This window comes from Danio rerio, chromosome 9, assembly GCF_049306965.1.
Source record: "Danio rerio strain Tuebingen ecotype United States chromosome 9, GRCz12tu, whole genome shotgun sequence".
NCBI classification, from domain to species: domain Eukaryota; kingdom Metazoa; phylum Chordata; class Actinopteri; order Cypriniformes; family Danionidae; genus Danio; species Danio rerio.
In genome coordinates this window covers 9,074,426-9,090,721 of record NC_133184.1, presented here as the reverse complement: position 1 = coordinate 9,090,721, position 16,296 = coordinate 9,074,426, and the positions used below count along the sequence as shown (strand labels likewise).

The 16,296-nt window shown below is 36.9% G+C and overlaps 1 protein-coding gene across 2 annotated transcripts in view; it reads left to right on the top strand.

The window, feature by feature from the left end:
* LOC137496448 (uncharacterized) overlaps positions 1-15,541 on the top strand; it is a 35,315-nt gene extending 19,774 nt beyond the window's left edge. The window contains exons 2-4 of one of the 2 annotated variants that reach the window (XM_073912491.1): positions 2,601-2,657; positions 10,053-10,328; positions 12,998-15,541. In XM_073912491.1, coding sequence (XP_073768592.1) covers positions 2,601-2,657; positions 10,053-10,328; positions 12,998-13,047 — 383 coding nt within the window. In that variant the 3' untranslated portion in view covers positions 13,048-15,541. The remainder of the gene's footprint in view (positions 1-2,600; positions 2,658-10,052; positions 10,329-12,997) is intronic. The other variant, XM_073912489.1, reaches the window with a different exon arrangement.
* The last annotated feature ends 755 nt before the right edge of the window (positions 15,542-16,296 follow it).

Below are 16,296 nucleotides of genomic sequence, written 5' to 3'. Positions count from 1 at the left end.
AAGAACTCAGGCAGTACTGTATGTAATGTATGAAGGTTTTTTCAATAAAAATGAAAAAAAAAAAAGAGTTAAAAAAATAAATAATTTTAAAAAAATTCTGTGATTTCCTATATCCTTTGGGTTAAACAAATCTACGATTTAGAGTTTTTTACATTTTGTTTTTTATTTTAATTTTACAGCATGTCCACTGCAGTGGACTACAGGACCATTTTAGTTCAAAACGACCGCCACTCAGACAACAAAACAGGATACGGCTGTAAGGGGATATTAATCTTCAGTACTGCCCCCTAAAACATGCAGTCATTAATTACATTAAGATGGTGCTGTTATCCACTATAGTGGACATTTAAAAAAGGATATTTTGAAACACAGACAAGTTAACAGCTTTGAAAGCTAAATGTATTGTTCCTGAAAATTCAATAAACAAATATATACGTAATAATAATAGTTAAAAACATTTATAAAGCTAAATTTTACACACCTCTTTTCCTCCCATAAAATGTGCTTGTTTTGTATGTCGGTCATTTTGAATGCAGTGTAAGAAGTAGTTCTTAGCATGCCAGCCAATCAAATGACATATCACTAGAAAGCCCAGGATGTCCTCTGAACTGTACAACAGGACTTGACAGAGTAGCTCAAAAAATTCAAAGGAAATTCATGAAAATGTAATGTCCACTACAGAGGACACAAGTCAATGGGTGGGGTCTCAGGAGGACATAGCGCCTTTCCAAAGCACAACGAATGTAACAAAAAGAGATAGTACGAACAGACATTGAAAGAAACAATAATCAAGTAGAGACAACATTAAGTTCACAAAAATTCAATACATCAAATAAAACAACCTAGAAATACATAACAAGACCCAGGAGACAAATATGCAGAGTACAGGTTGATCAAAAAAACTGGTCAGTTTTTCAAATAAGAAGTATAACATTCAGAAAACAAGCAAGTTTTAAGTAAAGATTTAAATTTCTGAGATATTATTAACAGAACAGAGTGAGTGTAGTAAAGAGTTCCAAAGTTTTGGTGCAATGACATTAAATGATCTGTCCCCCGTTGAAGAAGGCCAGAGTCAAAGGAGCATAACATGTTGCAAAGGATCTAAATGCAAGGAGGAGAATTTTGAATTTAATACGGTATGCAAATAAGAGCTAATGGAGGTCATACAAGATTGGGGTTATATGAGCAGAACATTTGGTATGAGCAAGTATTCTAGCCGAAGAGTTTTAAATATATATACTGGAGATACATTTTTCCTTCACATCTTCAAGTGGACTTTATTAGTAGACTAATGTAGGGAATAGTGAATGAGGGTTTAGGGGTTTTGTACACAGCATCAGTGTCCTGCAGAGTTTAACTCTAATTTGCCTTAGCACACCGTAGAAGCTTCACTTATGACTAGAGCTTAATTATCTGGCTCAGCAGAGTTTAGTTGGAGCTAAACACTCAGAAAATGGTCCTCCAGGACAAAGTCTGGACACCCTTGATTTAATATATTATTTATAGTCCTCATGTTGACCTTGTTCTTGTTGAGATTGTACTTATAATCCGCTGTTACGCGAGTTTGTTCTTTATGCTGTTCATGCTATTCAAGTCATGCCATACTTTGTTCCTGTTGGATGATATTTAATAAACTGCACAGGCATATGTGACCGGAAGAAACTTCTGTTTTGTTAACAAACATTGCTTTATAGTACAAACCAAAGGGGCTACACGATTACTTTCAAGGAGTTTCACCTTTAATGTTCCATGCTGGTAGAATGACCTGTAGAATGAGCTGTCATTTGTTTCAAGAACCAATCAATAATAATAATAATAATAATAATAATAATAACAATAATAGTAACAATAATAATAATAAATTATAGCTTTCCCAGTGATGGATTGCTGCTGGAAGGGCATCTGCTGCGTAAAATATATGATGGATAAAAATAAAAGATTCTTGGCTGAAAAGAAAATGATTGAACGAATGAATGAATGAATATAGTGACAAGGTGGTTCAGTGATTAGCACTGTCGCCTCACAGCAAGAATGTCGCTGGTTTGAGTCCCGGCTAGGCCAGTTGGGGAGTTTCCAGTCTGTGTGGGTTTCCTCCGAGTGCTCCAGTTTCCCCCACAGTCTACAGACACGCGCTATAGGTGAATTGGGTAAATCAAAATTAGCTGTAGCATATAAGTGTGTTATTGAGTTTGTGTCGGTGTTTCCCAATACTGGGTTGCGGCTGAAAGGGCATCCACTGCATAAAATGTATGCTGGAATAGTTTGCGGTTCAGTCAACTGCTGTGGTGACCTTTGAAATAGAGACTAAGCTTAAGGAAAATATAATAATAATAAATAAGTAAATGCTTGTCACAGCATCTACAAAATGTTGCATTCTTTGGTGGTATAAAGTGCTTCTATTATCCTCATTTTTATGTCACTTTAGATAAAAGCGTCTATTAAATGATCATCAGCAGGCCATACTAAACAATAGCCCACACTTACATTTGTGAAATGGGCTCTAACTGACATTCTCACTTAAGTGAAGGGTTGTGTTTCTATGTACTACATGCTTACATTTACCTGCTAGCACTAATCTGTTGTGCCACTTATTGTTTTAGGAGATGAAGACGCCGAAACCCAACAGAAAGGAGCTTTTGGGATTGAAAAGCTGACAGGTCAGATAATAAAAATATTATTTATCTATACATTTTGAAAATCAGTTGTTACATAGATTATTGACCAAGTTATTAAGCAAAAAAGCATGAGATTTTAAATCTAAAAATCAAGTCTTACTAAATTGAAATAGAGTGCATTAAGGTTTATGGATATAGATCTATATCTCTTGATGTTTCATGTTTGTCATGTACTAGAGATGACTTAATTTCATTGTGCGCACACACCCCAGCTAGCAAAATTGATGTAGCTCAAATCCAGTCCACACCAGACACTTACATCTGGCCCACATACTGCATGGAATGATGGCACTTGTTTGCCCAGATCTGGGCCACAATTAAGCCATACTGTAGCAATATCACATATAAGCCAGAACTCAACCAAATGAACCAGAACTGACCCTATTCTAGGCCACAGCTTGCTTTTATTCTGGCCCAGAACCGGCCCACACCATACACTTACATCTGGACCACATTCTGAGTGGAATGATGGCTCTAGGGCGGTCCGTTTCTGTTTGTCAGATCTGGGCCACAAATAAGCCAAAGCAATACCACATATTAGCCAGAATTCAACCCAATGAACCAGAACTGACCCTATTCTGGGCCACAATTTGCTTTTATTCAGACTCAAATCTGGCCTATTAATAATGGATTAAACCAGGAGTTTTCAACTGGTTTGGCCATGGGACCCACATTTTTACATGGTCATCAAGCCACGACCCAAATTTTTAGGAACTTTAATACAATTTTAGGAATTATAATTAATTTGTATTTATTTGTTAACATACACAAGTAGTGACAGATAAATCATAAGAAAATCACCAATACTTACAAATAAACTATATTTTATTGCTGTCATTTAACAAAATTTATCAAATTTTTTTAAATATTACAAAATAAACGACAAATACTGTAAACAGTGGTTTGGGTAAAGAAAGGTTCAGTTACCATGAACTAAACTGAACTGTTAATAAAACATGTTGTCTGGTTTCTAAATGTCGTTTTAATTTAGAAGGTTTCATGCTCTCTTGTGAGAGCCCCTCGCTACTTATGACACACTTAAGTCTTTTTTTGTCATCAATATACGTAAATCCATACTTTACATATTCAGGGTCGTACTTGCGCTTCGACATATTTGTTGCTATAATTAAATGTAATTTCACATGTCAAGCGGTAGGGTTGTCATGCACGCATTTCAATATAAAAGTCAAAACAAGTTTAAAAATAAACTTTTGTTGTTTTTTTGACCAAACACTCCGCGACCCCACTGAAAATGTTCCCGTGACCCACTTTTGGTTAGCGACCCGCCAGTTGAGAAACACTGGATTAAACATTGGTAGACATCAGAAAATTATATTACTTCATCACAGGTTGTGCCTCAATTCATTGTGTTTGCTGTAATGAACAAACTTTTCAAGTAAAGTTCTTAAAAGTTACAACAGCCCAAAATAAAATTGATATTAAGAGGTTCAGGGCTATGAGCCCAGCTAAAGCAAACACTTTTTTCCATGATGGTGACTTTAGTCTGTTTTAAGATAACTGGGCCCCACTTTGCACTTAGACGTGTGAGCCACTTTAGGTTTAGACCCAGATAACCCTTAAATGACTATGCCACTATTTTGCCAACTGTGGCCCACATTTGTCCTCTGTCATTTGGGCCAAATTGACCATTTTCCACATGGGCCACATTAGGCTCACATTCAGATTACATTTTGCCATAAGTGCCAAATATTTGCCTTAAATAGCCCATATAAGAATTTGAATCTTTGGCCCCCCTTTGCCATTGTACAGGTGGGCCACTTCAGGCTCAAATTCCTTTTGTCTTGGCAGAAGGTATACCACCAGTGCAGCATAACTGCCTTAAGTAGCCCACATTCGAATGCTATCTGGGACACATACAGAATAGCATTTGAGATTGCAATCACCTAACATAACCCTTGTTATCTGAAGAAGGGAAACCAATCATCTCTGAGTAGTATGACAATATTCCAATAGAGCTGGTGGATTCAATTTGCACATGAGATCCATTCCCTAACACATGGGTATATAAGATGGTAGCACGCAGTCACACTTCAGATTCATGCCGATGAGCTGAGACAGCGTCACCTTGGAATTATAAGGTTCTATCTGCGTTCTGAATGATTTTGAGATAATGAGCTTCAAAGTTTTTGCATTCCATAGCAAAGAGTATGTTTGTAACATTTGTTTTTTCAATAAAAAGTCTTTAAATGTAAACGACTTATTAAATTAACATCCCATAATGTAAATAAGTTGTCATTTAAGAAGAATATGTCAATAACTCAATTTTGACAAAAATATTAGATAGAACCTTGTAATTCTAAGGTGATGAGTGTTAATAATAATAATAACAATAATAATAATAATAATAATAATAATTCCTTACATTTATATAGCGCTTTTCTGGGCACTCAAAGCGCTTTACACAATGGGGGGGGAGAATCTCCTCATCCACCACCAGTTTGCAGCATCCACCTGGATGACGCAACGGCAGCCATGTTGCGCCAGACAACCAATTGGAATCAATTGGTTGTCTGGCACAACCAATTGATTCCATCCATCAATTGGAAACCATCAATTGGAAACCAATTGGAATATGGGGATGGTAAGGAGACCATGATGGACAGAGGCCAGTGGGCAGATTTGGCCAGGATGCCAGGGTTAAAACACTACTCTTTTTCAAAGGACATCCTGGGATTGTTCCTGGGATTGTTCAGCATGGCCCAGGGCTCTCTTTCTGTGAAAACTTTATAGGGGTCTCTGAACTGCTGAACCATAACCACTGAACCATGTTAAATAATTGGACACAAAAAGACAGATAAATATGAAGATAATTCTGTGGAGGGAAAGACACGGGTTTATCTTCAGGAACTGTGCAGTTTAAAAATGCTCATATGGGATTAAACGCAAGAAGAGAATGGCTCCACTCTGACATTTTAGAATCTTATTAATTCATTCAGTCTCTCCCACCCTGCAGCTCTGCTAGAGAAGCACAGCACCAGCCCTGAAGCTCTGTGTCCCAGTAGCAAGGCTCACCTTGGATCTTTTACGTCATCATGATGGCATCCACTATTCAGTAAACCAACTTCTGTTTGGAGACAGTCTTTCCCTGACGTTAACATCCAGAGTAGACAAAGCTCACAGTGCAGTTCACGTAAATAAGCAGAGTATAAGTGGGATGAGGCAAGGTCAAGGCTGAGTTTGCCTCCTCTGAGAACAGTGTTTGTAAGTTCACTATCTGATTTCAGAAAGTAGTAGTGGAAGCTTTTGGGATATATCCAGGTCCAGACCACAGCAAAACACACCATAGATGAAGTGGTATTGTCTACCACTGCATGCAACTGCCAAGGAGATGCTGTCATGAGGTGAATAAGTCCTGAGAACCAGATTTGTATAATCAGCAAGACCTTCTCCATGTCCACCACGACCTTGCCCAGAATGTGTGTAAGTACACTCACTGGGGGAAAGGCATAGTTGTGTAATCACAAGGGGCCGGTTGCACCAGCAGTGCGTAAGATAAAACGTAGCCTAGTTGTGACGTAAAGAGACACTAAGTTACAACTTACACACTTTTTGTTGCACCACTGAACTTAGTTTAAATGTAACACTAAGTTCCAACTAAAAAATTACAGTCTCCCCACATGTATAATACTAAAAAAGGGATGACAGTGAGATTAGTTTACATTGAGGAGATGGCGATAATAATGAAGAAGGATTTCCCTCTACTCACAGCCTTAACTTGGTCCTTGTTTTTTTTGAAAGAATAGTTTAATTTTCTTTCAAAAAGTGTTTTGTGCTATCCATCAATAAATAAGCATTTCTTCATGACTGGGGTTTTCTTCCTGTTCTTTTCTCTTTCATATGTAGGTCATTAAAATAATATCTGGTTTAAAGTTACACTGTAAACCCAAAAGGTTAAGGGGTAACACTTTACAATAAGGTTCATTAGTTAATGCATTTACTAACATGAACTAATCATGAACAACACATGTTCAGCATTTATTAATCATAATTGAACATTTACTAATGCATTAATAACATCCAAGTCCATGCTTGTTAACATTAGTTAATGCACCATGAGTTAACATGAACTAACAATGAGCTACTGTATTTTCATTATCTAACGTTAACTAACATGAACAAATACAGTAGTACATGTATTGTTCATTGTTTGCTCATGTTAGTAAAATCATGGATTAACATTAACTAATGAACTTTATTTTAAAGTGTGACCAGTTAAGGTAACTCAAACCGTTTGAAGAAACTGATTTGCAACAAACCATTTGAGTTCAAAAGCTAATGCAAATGAGTGCTGTGAACTTACTCCATTTAAGTTACAGTAATGAGGTATTTAATTAAGTCATTACCTTCAACACTGAGTTCAAAACTACTTTCAAATTAGTAGAATTAACTTTTAGTAAATTTTGAGTTAATTTCATTTGATAAAGTTGACTGTTGGGTTTCACAGTGTATGATATCTTCATGTGTATTTCGCGTGCATTCGCGGCTCGCAATGCTGGTATGTGTGTCGTCTGTTATTAGTGACTGGCTCTAAATTTACATTCATGTGGGTTTCCTCTGGATGCTCCCGTTTCCCCCACAGTCCAAAAGACATGTCCTATTGGTGATGTGGGGAAACGAAATTGGCCTTAGTGTGTATGGGTGTTTCCCAGTACTAGGTTACAGCTGGAAGGGCATCCACTGCGTAGAACATATGCCAGAATAGTTAATGGTTCAATTCTCTGTATATACAGTTGAAGTCAGAATTATTAGCCCCCTTCAAATTTTTTTCTTCTTTTTTGAATATTTTCCAAATGATGTTTAACAGAGCAAGGACATTTTCACAGTATTTCTGATTATATTTTTTCTTCTGGAGAAAATCTTACTTGTTTCATTTCGGCTAGAATAAAAGCAGTTTTTGATTTTTTTAAACACCATTTTAGGGACAAAATTATTAGCCCCTTTAAGCTATATTTTTTCTTGATAATCTACTGAACAAAACACTGTTATACAATAACTTGCCTAATTACCCTAACCTGCCTAGTTAACCTAATTAACCCAGTTAAGCCTTTAAATGTCACTTTAAGCTGTATAGCAGTGTCTTGAAAAATATCTAGTAAAATATTATTTACAGTCATCGTGGTAAAGATAAAATAAATCCGTTATTAGAAATGAGTTATTAAAATATTATGTTTAGAAATGTGTTGAAAAAAAATCTGCTTTCTATTAAACAGAAATTGGGGGGAAAATAAATAAGAGGTCTAATAATTCAGGGGGGCTAATAATTCTGACTTCAACTGTATATATAAATATATTAAATTTATTGCAGTTTAACGATTCCTTCCTATTAGATATTACATCATTCAATGCGACTACAGATTACTTTACAAAGATCTTACGACCTACTAGCTACATTTTGCCTTAAGAACATGTGGTGCAACTGAAGTAAGAACACATGTAGCTACAAAAACTAACTAGTAGTTACTAAGCCTCTATTGTGGACTTTAGGTTCCAGTTTAAGCAGTGCTTAATTTGTGAACTGTGAGGTCCCAGAACAGATCGGGGTAACAGATCTGGCATGTTTTCTGAGGATGAAGAGGTGTCGTGCATGAAAGTGAAGAGTGTTAGGAAGTCATGGAAGAAAGTGAACAGCGGGCGGGGGAGGAGGGCAGTTGATGAGGGGGAATCGGTAAAATGAGGTGCAAGATCCGGAATGTTCCAGCACAAATTAAACCCTGAGTTTAAGCAACACATGAACTGGTGCAACCCTACCCGGGACCAGCTGTGTCCATTGCTTCTATGCAAAAGAATGCCTCGGTCAGGAAATAATACAACTGGAAAGTGAACAGGTCTACCTAGACTTCCCCAAATTGACTAGATAGACCTTATCTTGAGAGTGCGTTGGTTGCATGATTGAGCTCCTCCGAGTCATGACAGACTACAGAGGAGGAGATGGCAAATGGTCTCAGCTGGGAGCTACCCTTGTTTAGCTCTTTTAGTGTCTTAGCCCTGCTGAAAAATACAGCTTAAACCAGACTAGGCTGGTTGGCTGGTTTTAGCTGGGCGACCAGGCTGGTTTTAGAGGGGTTTGGGCCATTTCCAGGCTGGTTCCCAGCCATTTCCAGCCTGGTCTTAGCTGGTCAGGCTGAAAAATGACCAGCTAAAACCAGCTTGACCAGCCTGGTTTAAGCTGGACATAGTTGGTTTGGGCTGGGCTCCCAGCCTGGCTAGGCTGGTCAAGCTGGTTTTAGCTGGTCATCTCCCAGCCTGACCAGCTAAGGCCAGGCTGGAAATGGCTGGAAACTAGCCTGGAAATTGCCAAAAACCCTCTAAAACCACCCTGGCTGACCAGCTAAAACCCGCCAACCAGCCTAGGCTGGTTTAAGCTGTTTTTTTCAGTAGGGAGCTTAATGGACCTGCAGGGTAGTCATCACATGCAGGGTCAAGTGTGCTGCACTTTAGAATAGTGAGGGTGAAAGATCTCGAAACGTGAGCAGTGAACGTTATTCAGCATACAAAGCACCACAAACTTCATGCATATCACAGAACAATGGAAAATATCAGCCTGCACCCATTTACCTGTCACACCTGGGCTCTCTCAGAAAGGCAAAGGGTTGCAGGAGTTATCAAACACTTACATTTATTTATGAACCCTCACTTGAAAAACAATGTGAACAAATGAGACTTAGAATACCAGACAAGGCACTAAACCAAACTACGGGGTACAAATACCCAAGGACAAGATGACACTGATGATACACGGGGGAGGAACACAGGTGAAACTAATGAACATTAAGAAACGGCAGAAAACGAACAAAGGAGCATATGGGGAAGGTCACATGACGAAAACATAAAAACATGGAGCACAGCACCCGACACTACCACTCATTGAGCTGCAAATGCTTTGATGCAGGAGGTGGTTTCATCTACTGTTCAATAATCTTGACTGTCTAGAAAAGCATGTCAGTCATCACAGCTTCAAATCAGACTAAGCACCAACCCTAAAGTGAGGAAATGTAGCCTACTACTATCATTCTCTTCCACATCAGGTCAGGGTGCGTGTTTACTACAGGCAGTATGACCTATTGTCATTAGACTCGGCAGCACAACGTGCAAGTGTAGTAATGCTTATAGTAAAAGTGCTCCCTGATTTGATGCGGAAGACATAGATGAACATAACTTAAATACCTGCATGCCTAAGGGAGTTGCCTTGCACACAGTATTCAATAGCCTGTTCTGTTAGCACTGATTTCAAACTACTCATACTATATGTGACTGGTCTCTTAAGCGGAACCCCTAGTGTTACATAATGACCAAAAGAAAAGAACACTAAGGTTATTATATTAATATGATTCTGACACTAAAGTTCTTTGTTTTTAGTTTCTCATCTTTCCATCCATCTGGAAAGTGATAATGGTCAGAAGATTGCTGTCTGTACGGCCAGATATACAAAGATAGAACCCACTCTTCACTGGGAACCTGCCTTTAGATTTCTGTATGTAATCAATTCTGTCAAGAAGGGCGGCTCATTCTCCACTGTTGAGAATCGATTGTATCTGGTTGATCCCTTCAACATCAGGGAGCTCATCTGTGTGGCCACATACCCATCTGTGTCGGGCTCTGTACAGCTGAAGAAGACTCTTCATCTTCTTCCAGGTAAGGCAAATGAAATTTATGAAAAGTAGTAGATGCTACATGCTCTTTTATAATTGTGTATTCTGAAAGTATCCCTTAATGCACACCAGCATTATGGTAAAATGCTTTAAATGTTTGATTTTCAGAGAATTGTATGCTTAATATTAATATGTTATTAATTTATTATCTGCATTGATATAAGTATGAAGAAAGTTTCAAAGAGAAGGCTTTCACATAATAGCAGAGATGACTGTAAACAAAACCAGCCATGTCTGAAGTGGATGCAAACAGACAGGACCAAAATTAATCTATTCATAGATGTCAATAATTTTTTTAAAGTGCTTATTCAAAATATTCATTCAGAACTTGGTTGACTTAGTTTGAAGACCTTAGTCAGTGGTCACCAAACTTGTTCCTGGAGGGCCAGTGTCCTAGAGATTTTAGCTCCAACCCTAATCAAACACACCTGAACAAGCTAATCAAGGTCTTACTTGGTATACTTGAAACATCCAGGCAGGTGCGTTGAGGCAAGTTGGAGCTAAATCCTGCAGGGACACCGGCCCTCCAGGACCGAGATTGGTGAGCCCTGACCTTAGTAATCAAGCCTCGAGTTCTGTTCCTGCAGTTTTTCTCTGCAAATCCGTACCTAATCTTTTGGGTAAAATATAGATAAAGAAGGTTCCATCCATTGGCATGAAATATTGAAACTTTCAGCATGAGACTGCAAACTTTAAGGTTTCTACATTTAACTTAAAGTTATTGCTATATCTAGAACCATCCAGGGTCACTACATTTAACTTCAGGTCTCTGTTTAGTCAAAAGTGACGCCAGAAAAAGCACTGGCCGGTGGGAGGAAACCACTGCAGGAGGGTGAATGACAGCAGAGTACTTTATCAAGCAGTAGCATTGAGCCACTTTATGACCATAAAAGGTCAAAAGGGTGATAACAAACCGCTTGTCACCATATTGGAAGACCATACGTTAACGATTCCTAATCATTTGTTTCTAGTTTCAGTGCATGCCCAAGACTCCACATGCAGACCCACACGCACACATGTACACACAAACTTATGCATGCACTCAAACTTCTTTATAAAGCTATGGGGACCTGCAATAAACTTCTACTGTTTTTATACAGTCTAAATAATTTTTATACACTATGGCTGTATGCTTACATGATGTAAAGCATGATTTACATGATGTAAAAATGGAACCATTCTTCCCTTGCGTTTTTAAGCTTATATACATAGATCAGTCCTCATCAACTGCCGATTAGCACTTTGTGGGTGGAGGTTCACGAAAACACACATGTTCTCCTCCGTCTGATCCAAAAAAAGTTTAAAGACAGCTCAGGCTCATTGGTAATATGTGCCCAGGGCTACATTTTTGCTAAACTGCAAACACATACCTTGTTAACTGTAATACATTCTCCTGCATTTTCTGGGCAAAACTAATGCTACCGGGAAGTTCTTTTGATGACACCAACTACAGTGTGAAATGTTTAAAAGGGACATGTTATCAATAGATAAACTGTTGTAAATAAATAGCACAAAAACATCTTCATGGGCCTGTAATCTGGTATCAAGTGCTTTCAGTTATCTCCTTGTAGTCGGCTTTTAACACAGCAGTCAGTTTGCTCGATAGCTCACCTCGTATGGTGTTATACTTGGAAGTAAAAAAAAACAAAAAATCTCGTGGAAATCATGGTAGAAGTACACTGCCTGCAATGCACTTTTCTCTTTTCATTTGCAAAGCAACAGTAAGTGAAGATGCTTTTAAAACAAGGGTGTCCAAACTCAGTCCTGGAGGGCCGTGTCCTGCACAGTTTAGTTTCAACTTCCTTTAACTCACCTGCCTGGAAGTTTCTAGTATACATTGGAAAGCTTGATTAGCTGGTTCAGGTGTGTTTAATTAGGGTTGGAAATAAAATGTGCAGGACAGCGGCCCTCCAGGACCAAGTTTGGACTCATTTTTAAACAAAATAGTTTTAATAACTCATTTCTAATAACTGATTTATTTTATCTTTGCTATGATGACAGTAAATAATATTTGACTAGATATTTTTCAAGACACTTCTATACAGCTTAAAGTGACATTTAAAGGCTTAACTAGGTTGATAAGGCAGGTTAGGGTAATTAGGCAAGTTATTGTGTAACAATGTTTTTATCTCTAGACTATGGAAAAAAATATATAGCTTAAAGAGGCTAATAATTTTGACCTTAAAATATTTTTGTTTTTAATTAATAACTGTTTTATTCTAGCCGGAATAAAACAAATAAGCCTTTCTCTAGAAGAAAAAAATATTATCAGACATACTGTGAAAATTTCCTTGCTCTGTTAAACATCATTTGGGAAATATTTAAAACAGAAGAAAAAAAATTCAAAGGGGGGATAATACTTCTGACTTCAACTGTATATGCTGTTACTAGTATACATGTTTGTATATTTTACATTCCAAAGTGTTGTGTTCTCAGTTTGACCACATAAGATATTTGGAGCAATATTGGTAATTCGGTAGTCATAGATTTTTATAGTAGGGAAAAAAAAAACTCATACTCAAACTTATAATGTTATAATGTTTGTTCAAATTAGGAAAAAGGGTTGGAACGAAGTATATAATTTTTCTTTGGGGTGAAGAATTACTTTTTCTCCCATCTAATTTTTTCTTCTCCTATTCTGGGCCACAACAGAAGCAAGATTTTGTCTCGGAATGAAGCATGACACACCTGAGAAGAGATGAAGCAATACAGAGGAAAAGCAGAATGTGGATGGCAAAAACAGACACTATAAAAAAAGTGGACATTTACCTGAGAACCAATCATATTAGTTTTAACATAAAGCATCGGACCATTACAGCAAAAGGACCAAAAGTTAAAGGACATTCCAATTTGAAACTTGCCCATTGTAAATGTTGGTTGGTTTTAGAGAATTGGTTGGCATTAGTTGATTTTTAGTGTTGTTCCACACTGTTGGTTTTATATTGTTAACTATTTTTAACCCATTCTGCATATTGAATCAGTGACAGATATCATCAGTGAGAAAGCACAGAGTGTACATGTTAATTTACAACCCAGACAGATGCCGACAAGCACAACCATCAGATAACAGTATGTCATTGCTCTGAAATTGTACAACATCACAGGCATCAATTCAGCATGTTAATTTGGCAAAAACAACCTCAGACAAATAGCAGAGGAGACAGACTTCACACTGAACTGCCGAAACCAGACAAAGTGACTGATTCTGTTTGTCTGTCAGCTTTTGAGTGTGTGAATAGAATTGACCATAAGTGGGCATATTAAAGGGATAGTTTATCCAAAAATGAATATAGGGTCACTCTTTATTTTGGTGGTCCGTTTGTTGAATTTAATTTACATTTCATCTACATTACAACTAATTCTCATTAGATTATGAGTAGACTGTTAGGTTGGGGCTGGCATAGTCAGTTAAATGCCTATGTTTAGCAGCAGTATCAACAGATTATAAGCAGACAGTCTACTAATACTCAAATGGACCATCAAAATTAAGTGTTACTAAATATTTACTATTCATTTATTTCTAACTGGTATGTCATCCCAGACATACATTTTGTAGTGTCTATTTAGGCTAAGTGCAAATAACGCACCTCGTTGGAATAAGCTAGTTGAGTGATTCCCGCTCATCACCGTTTGACAGAGACAACATAACTAAAGAGAGCAACAATTAGCAGTGTGAGTGGCGTACTTAGCAACACATTTTGACACGATCGATCATGAACCCGGTTCAAATCCAGCGTCTGATGATCACGTTCTTCATTTCCCGCTCTACATGTCGAATTTTGCCTACTCTTCATCACGAGGAAGACAAGTAGGAATCATTAATAAGTGTGTGTATTAAGGAAGACTCAGATTCGTAGAACTGGATTGGGGAGGTGTTATATCAAAATCATATGCATTATAAGTTTGTAGAAGTTATGTATTAAAAATACAATTAAATATAATTTTTAGTACTGCTTCAGTGAACAAGTATATTAAAATCCATTAATTTTCACTAGTTATATTAGTGTTTTTTTCAAAGTGTGCTTTAAATGCTTTAAAATTAAGTTAAATCTTTGTAGACTAAAATATATGTACTGTATATGATTTATTTTTAAAAATGTGGGCAATACGCTATAGATTAAGTTTATTTAAAAATATTTTATTAATCTTATTTTTTAATTCAACTATAAGGGTCTGGCCGGGTAGGGGGCCTACAAGACATTGTGCCCAGGGCCCTCTGAATTAATCCGGGCCCGGCTGTACTCTTTGATTATTGTGTTGGCCTGTTTTGGGTACTCTAACATTTATAGCTTTTTGTGGTTTTATATGTTGCTTAAAATAAGCTAAAATCAAATGGCTAGGACAAGCATGTTGGACTGTTGGTTAGAGCCACATAAACACATGAACTTAGTTCAGTCCTATGCATTGTCTACACTGCACTTCTTAGTCCGCATTTGTTGAAGGTACTGTGAAGTGCTTTGAAATGTGCATTTTTTTATGTGTGATGTACTTTTAACTGAAATATGAAGACATGGCAGGAAATTAAGTAGCTCCTTCCATTTTTGAAAAAGAGTCAATAGCGTTTTGTTTTATCACAGCTCTGCCAGTGAGATACTATGGGCGAATTCAAGTGCATTGAATGAAAAGAAAATGAAAAGCATCCTGAAGGAGGTAAGCAATTTATTGGGTAACACTTTATTTTGATAGTCCATTTGAGTGACTGTCTGTTTAATATCTGCTGATTCTGCTGATAAACACACATTAAACTGACTATAAGAAAATTTGCAAGTACATTTCAACTAACACTAACCCCAACATGAGAGTCTACTTATAATCTAATGAGAATTAGTTGGCATGCCGATGCAAAGTAACTTAAATTCAACAAATGGACCATCAAAATAAAGTGTGACCATCAGAAGACTTGATTAGAGACTGAAGTATGAGATGTCAGTTCTACTAAACATAAATGTGCCCTAAAAATGTGCAAAAACAAACAGACAAGACAACGACACAACAACAGTATGATTTCTAGAGCTAACAGAGGTCAGTTTGTTCAGCAGAGGGATCTAAGTTTTGTTTGGATTACATCATGCATGACTTCTAGGAATGATACAATGCAATTGGTATAGTGTGTTACACAGTTTACAAATACAATTATACAAGGTTTGTTATAAAACATTCTTTTATTAATAAAGAGTTCTCTTTTACGTTTTCCTCATACAAAAATCCTGGAAAAAAACAAACAAACAAGATTGTATTTTAGTTCTCACACACTAACAGCTTTCAATACAAAATATATTCAGATAATTGAATTGTTCACTAATGCATTTACTAACATGAAGAAACAATTAACATACATGTATTACAGTACTTTTCATGTTAGTTAATGTTAGTTTAGACAAATAGCTCACTGTGCATTGATTAATGTTAACAATGATGAATTTGGATGGTAATAAGGCATTAGTAAATGTTGAACTATAATAAATACTGTGCAAGTATTGCACATAATTAGTTCATGTTAGTAAATACATTAACTAATGAAACCTTTTAGAAAAGTGTGATCAAAATATTCAGAAATGTTTTTGAGTAGCAAATCAAATTAGAATGATTTCTAAAAAAAAGTAATGTGACACTGAAGACTGGATACAAATTACTGAAAATATATCTTTTCCCCACAGAAGAAACTTACACTTTAAAATACATTCCTATAATAATAATAATAATATATTCAACTTTCAAAGCTGAGAATGAATTTAGACCTAATGAGAGATAAAATAATTCAAAGGAAATCATTCATTCCTTCATTCATTTTCTTTTCAGCTTAGTCCCTTTATTAATTAGGGGTTGCCACATCGAAATAAACTTATCCAGCATTAGTTCTATGCAGCTGATGCCCTTCCAGCTACAACCCATCACTTGGGAACACCCATACACTCTCATTCACACACATACATTACGGACAATTAAGCTTA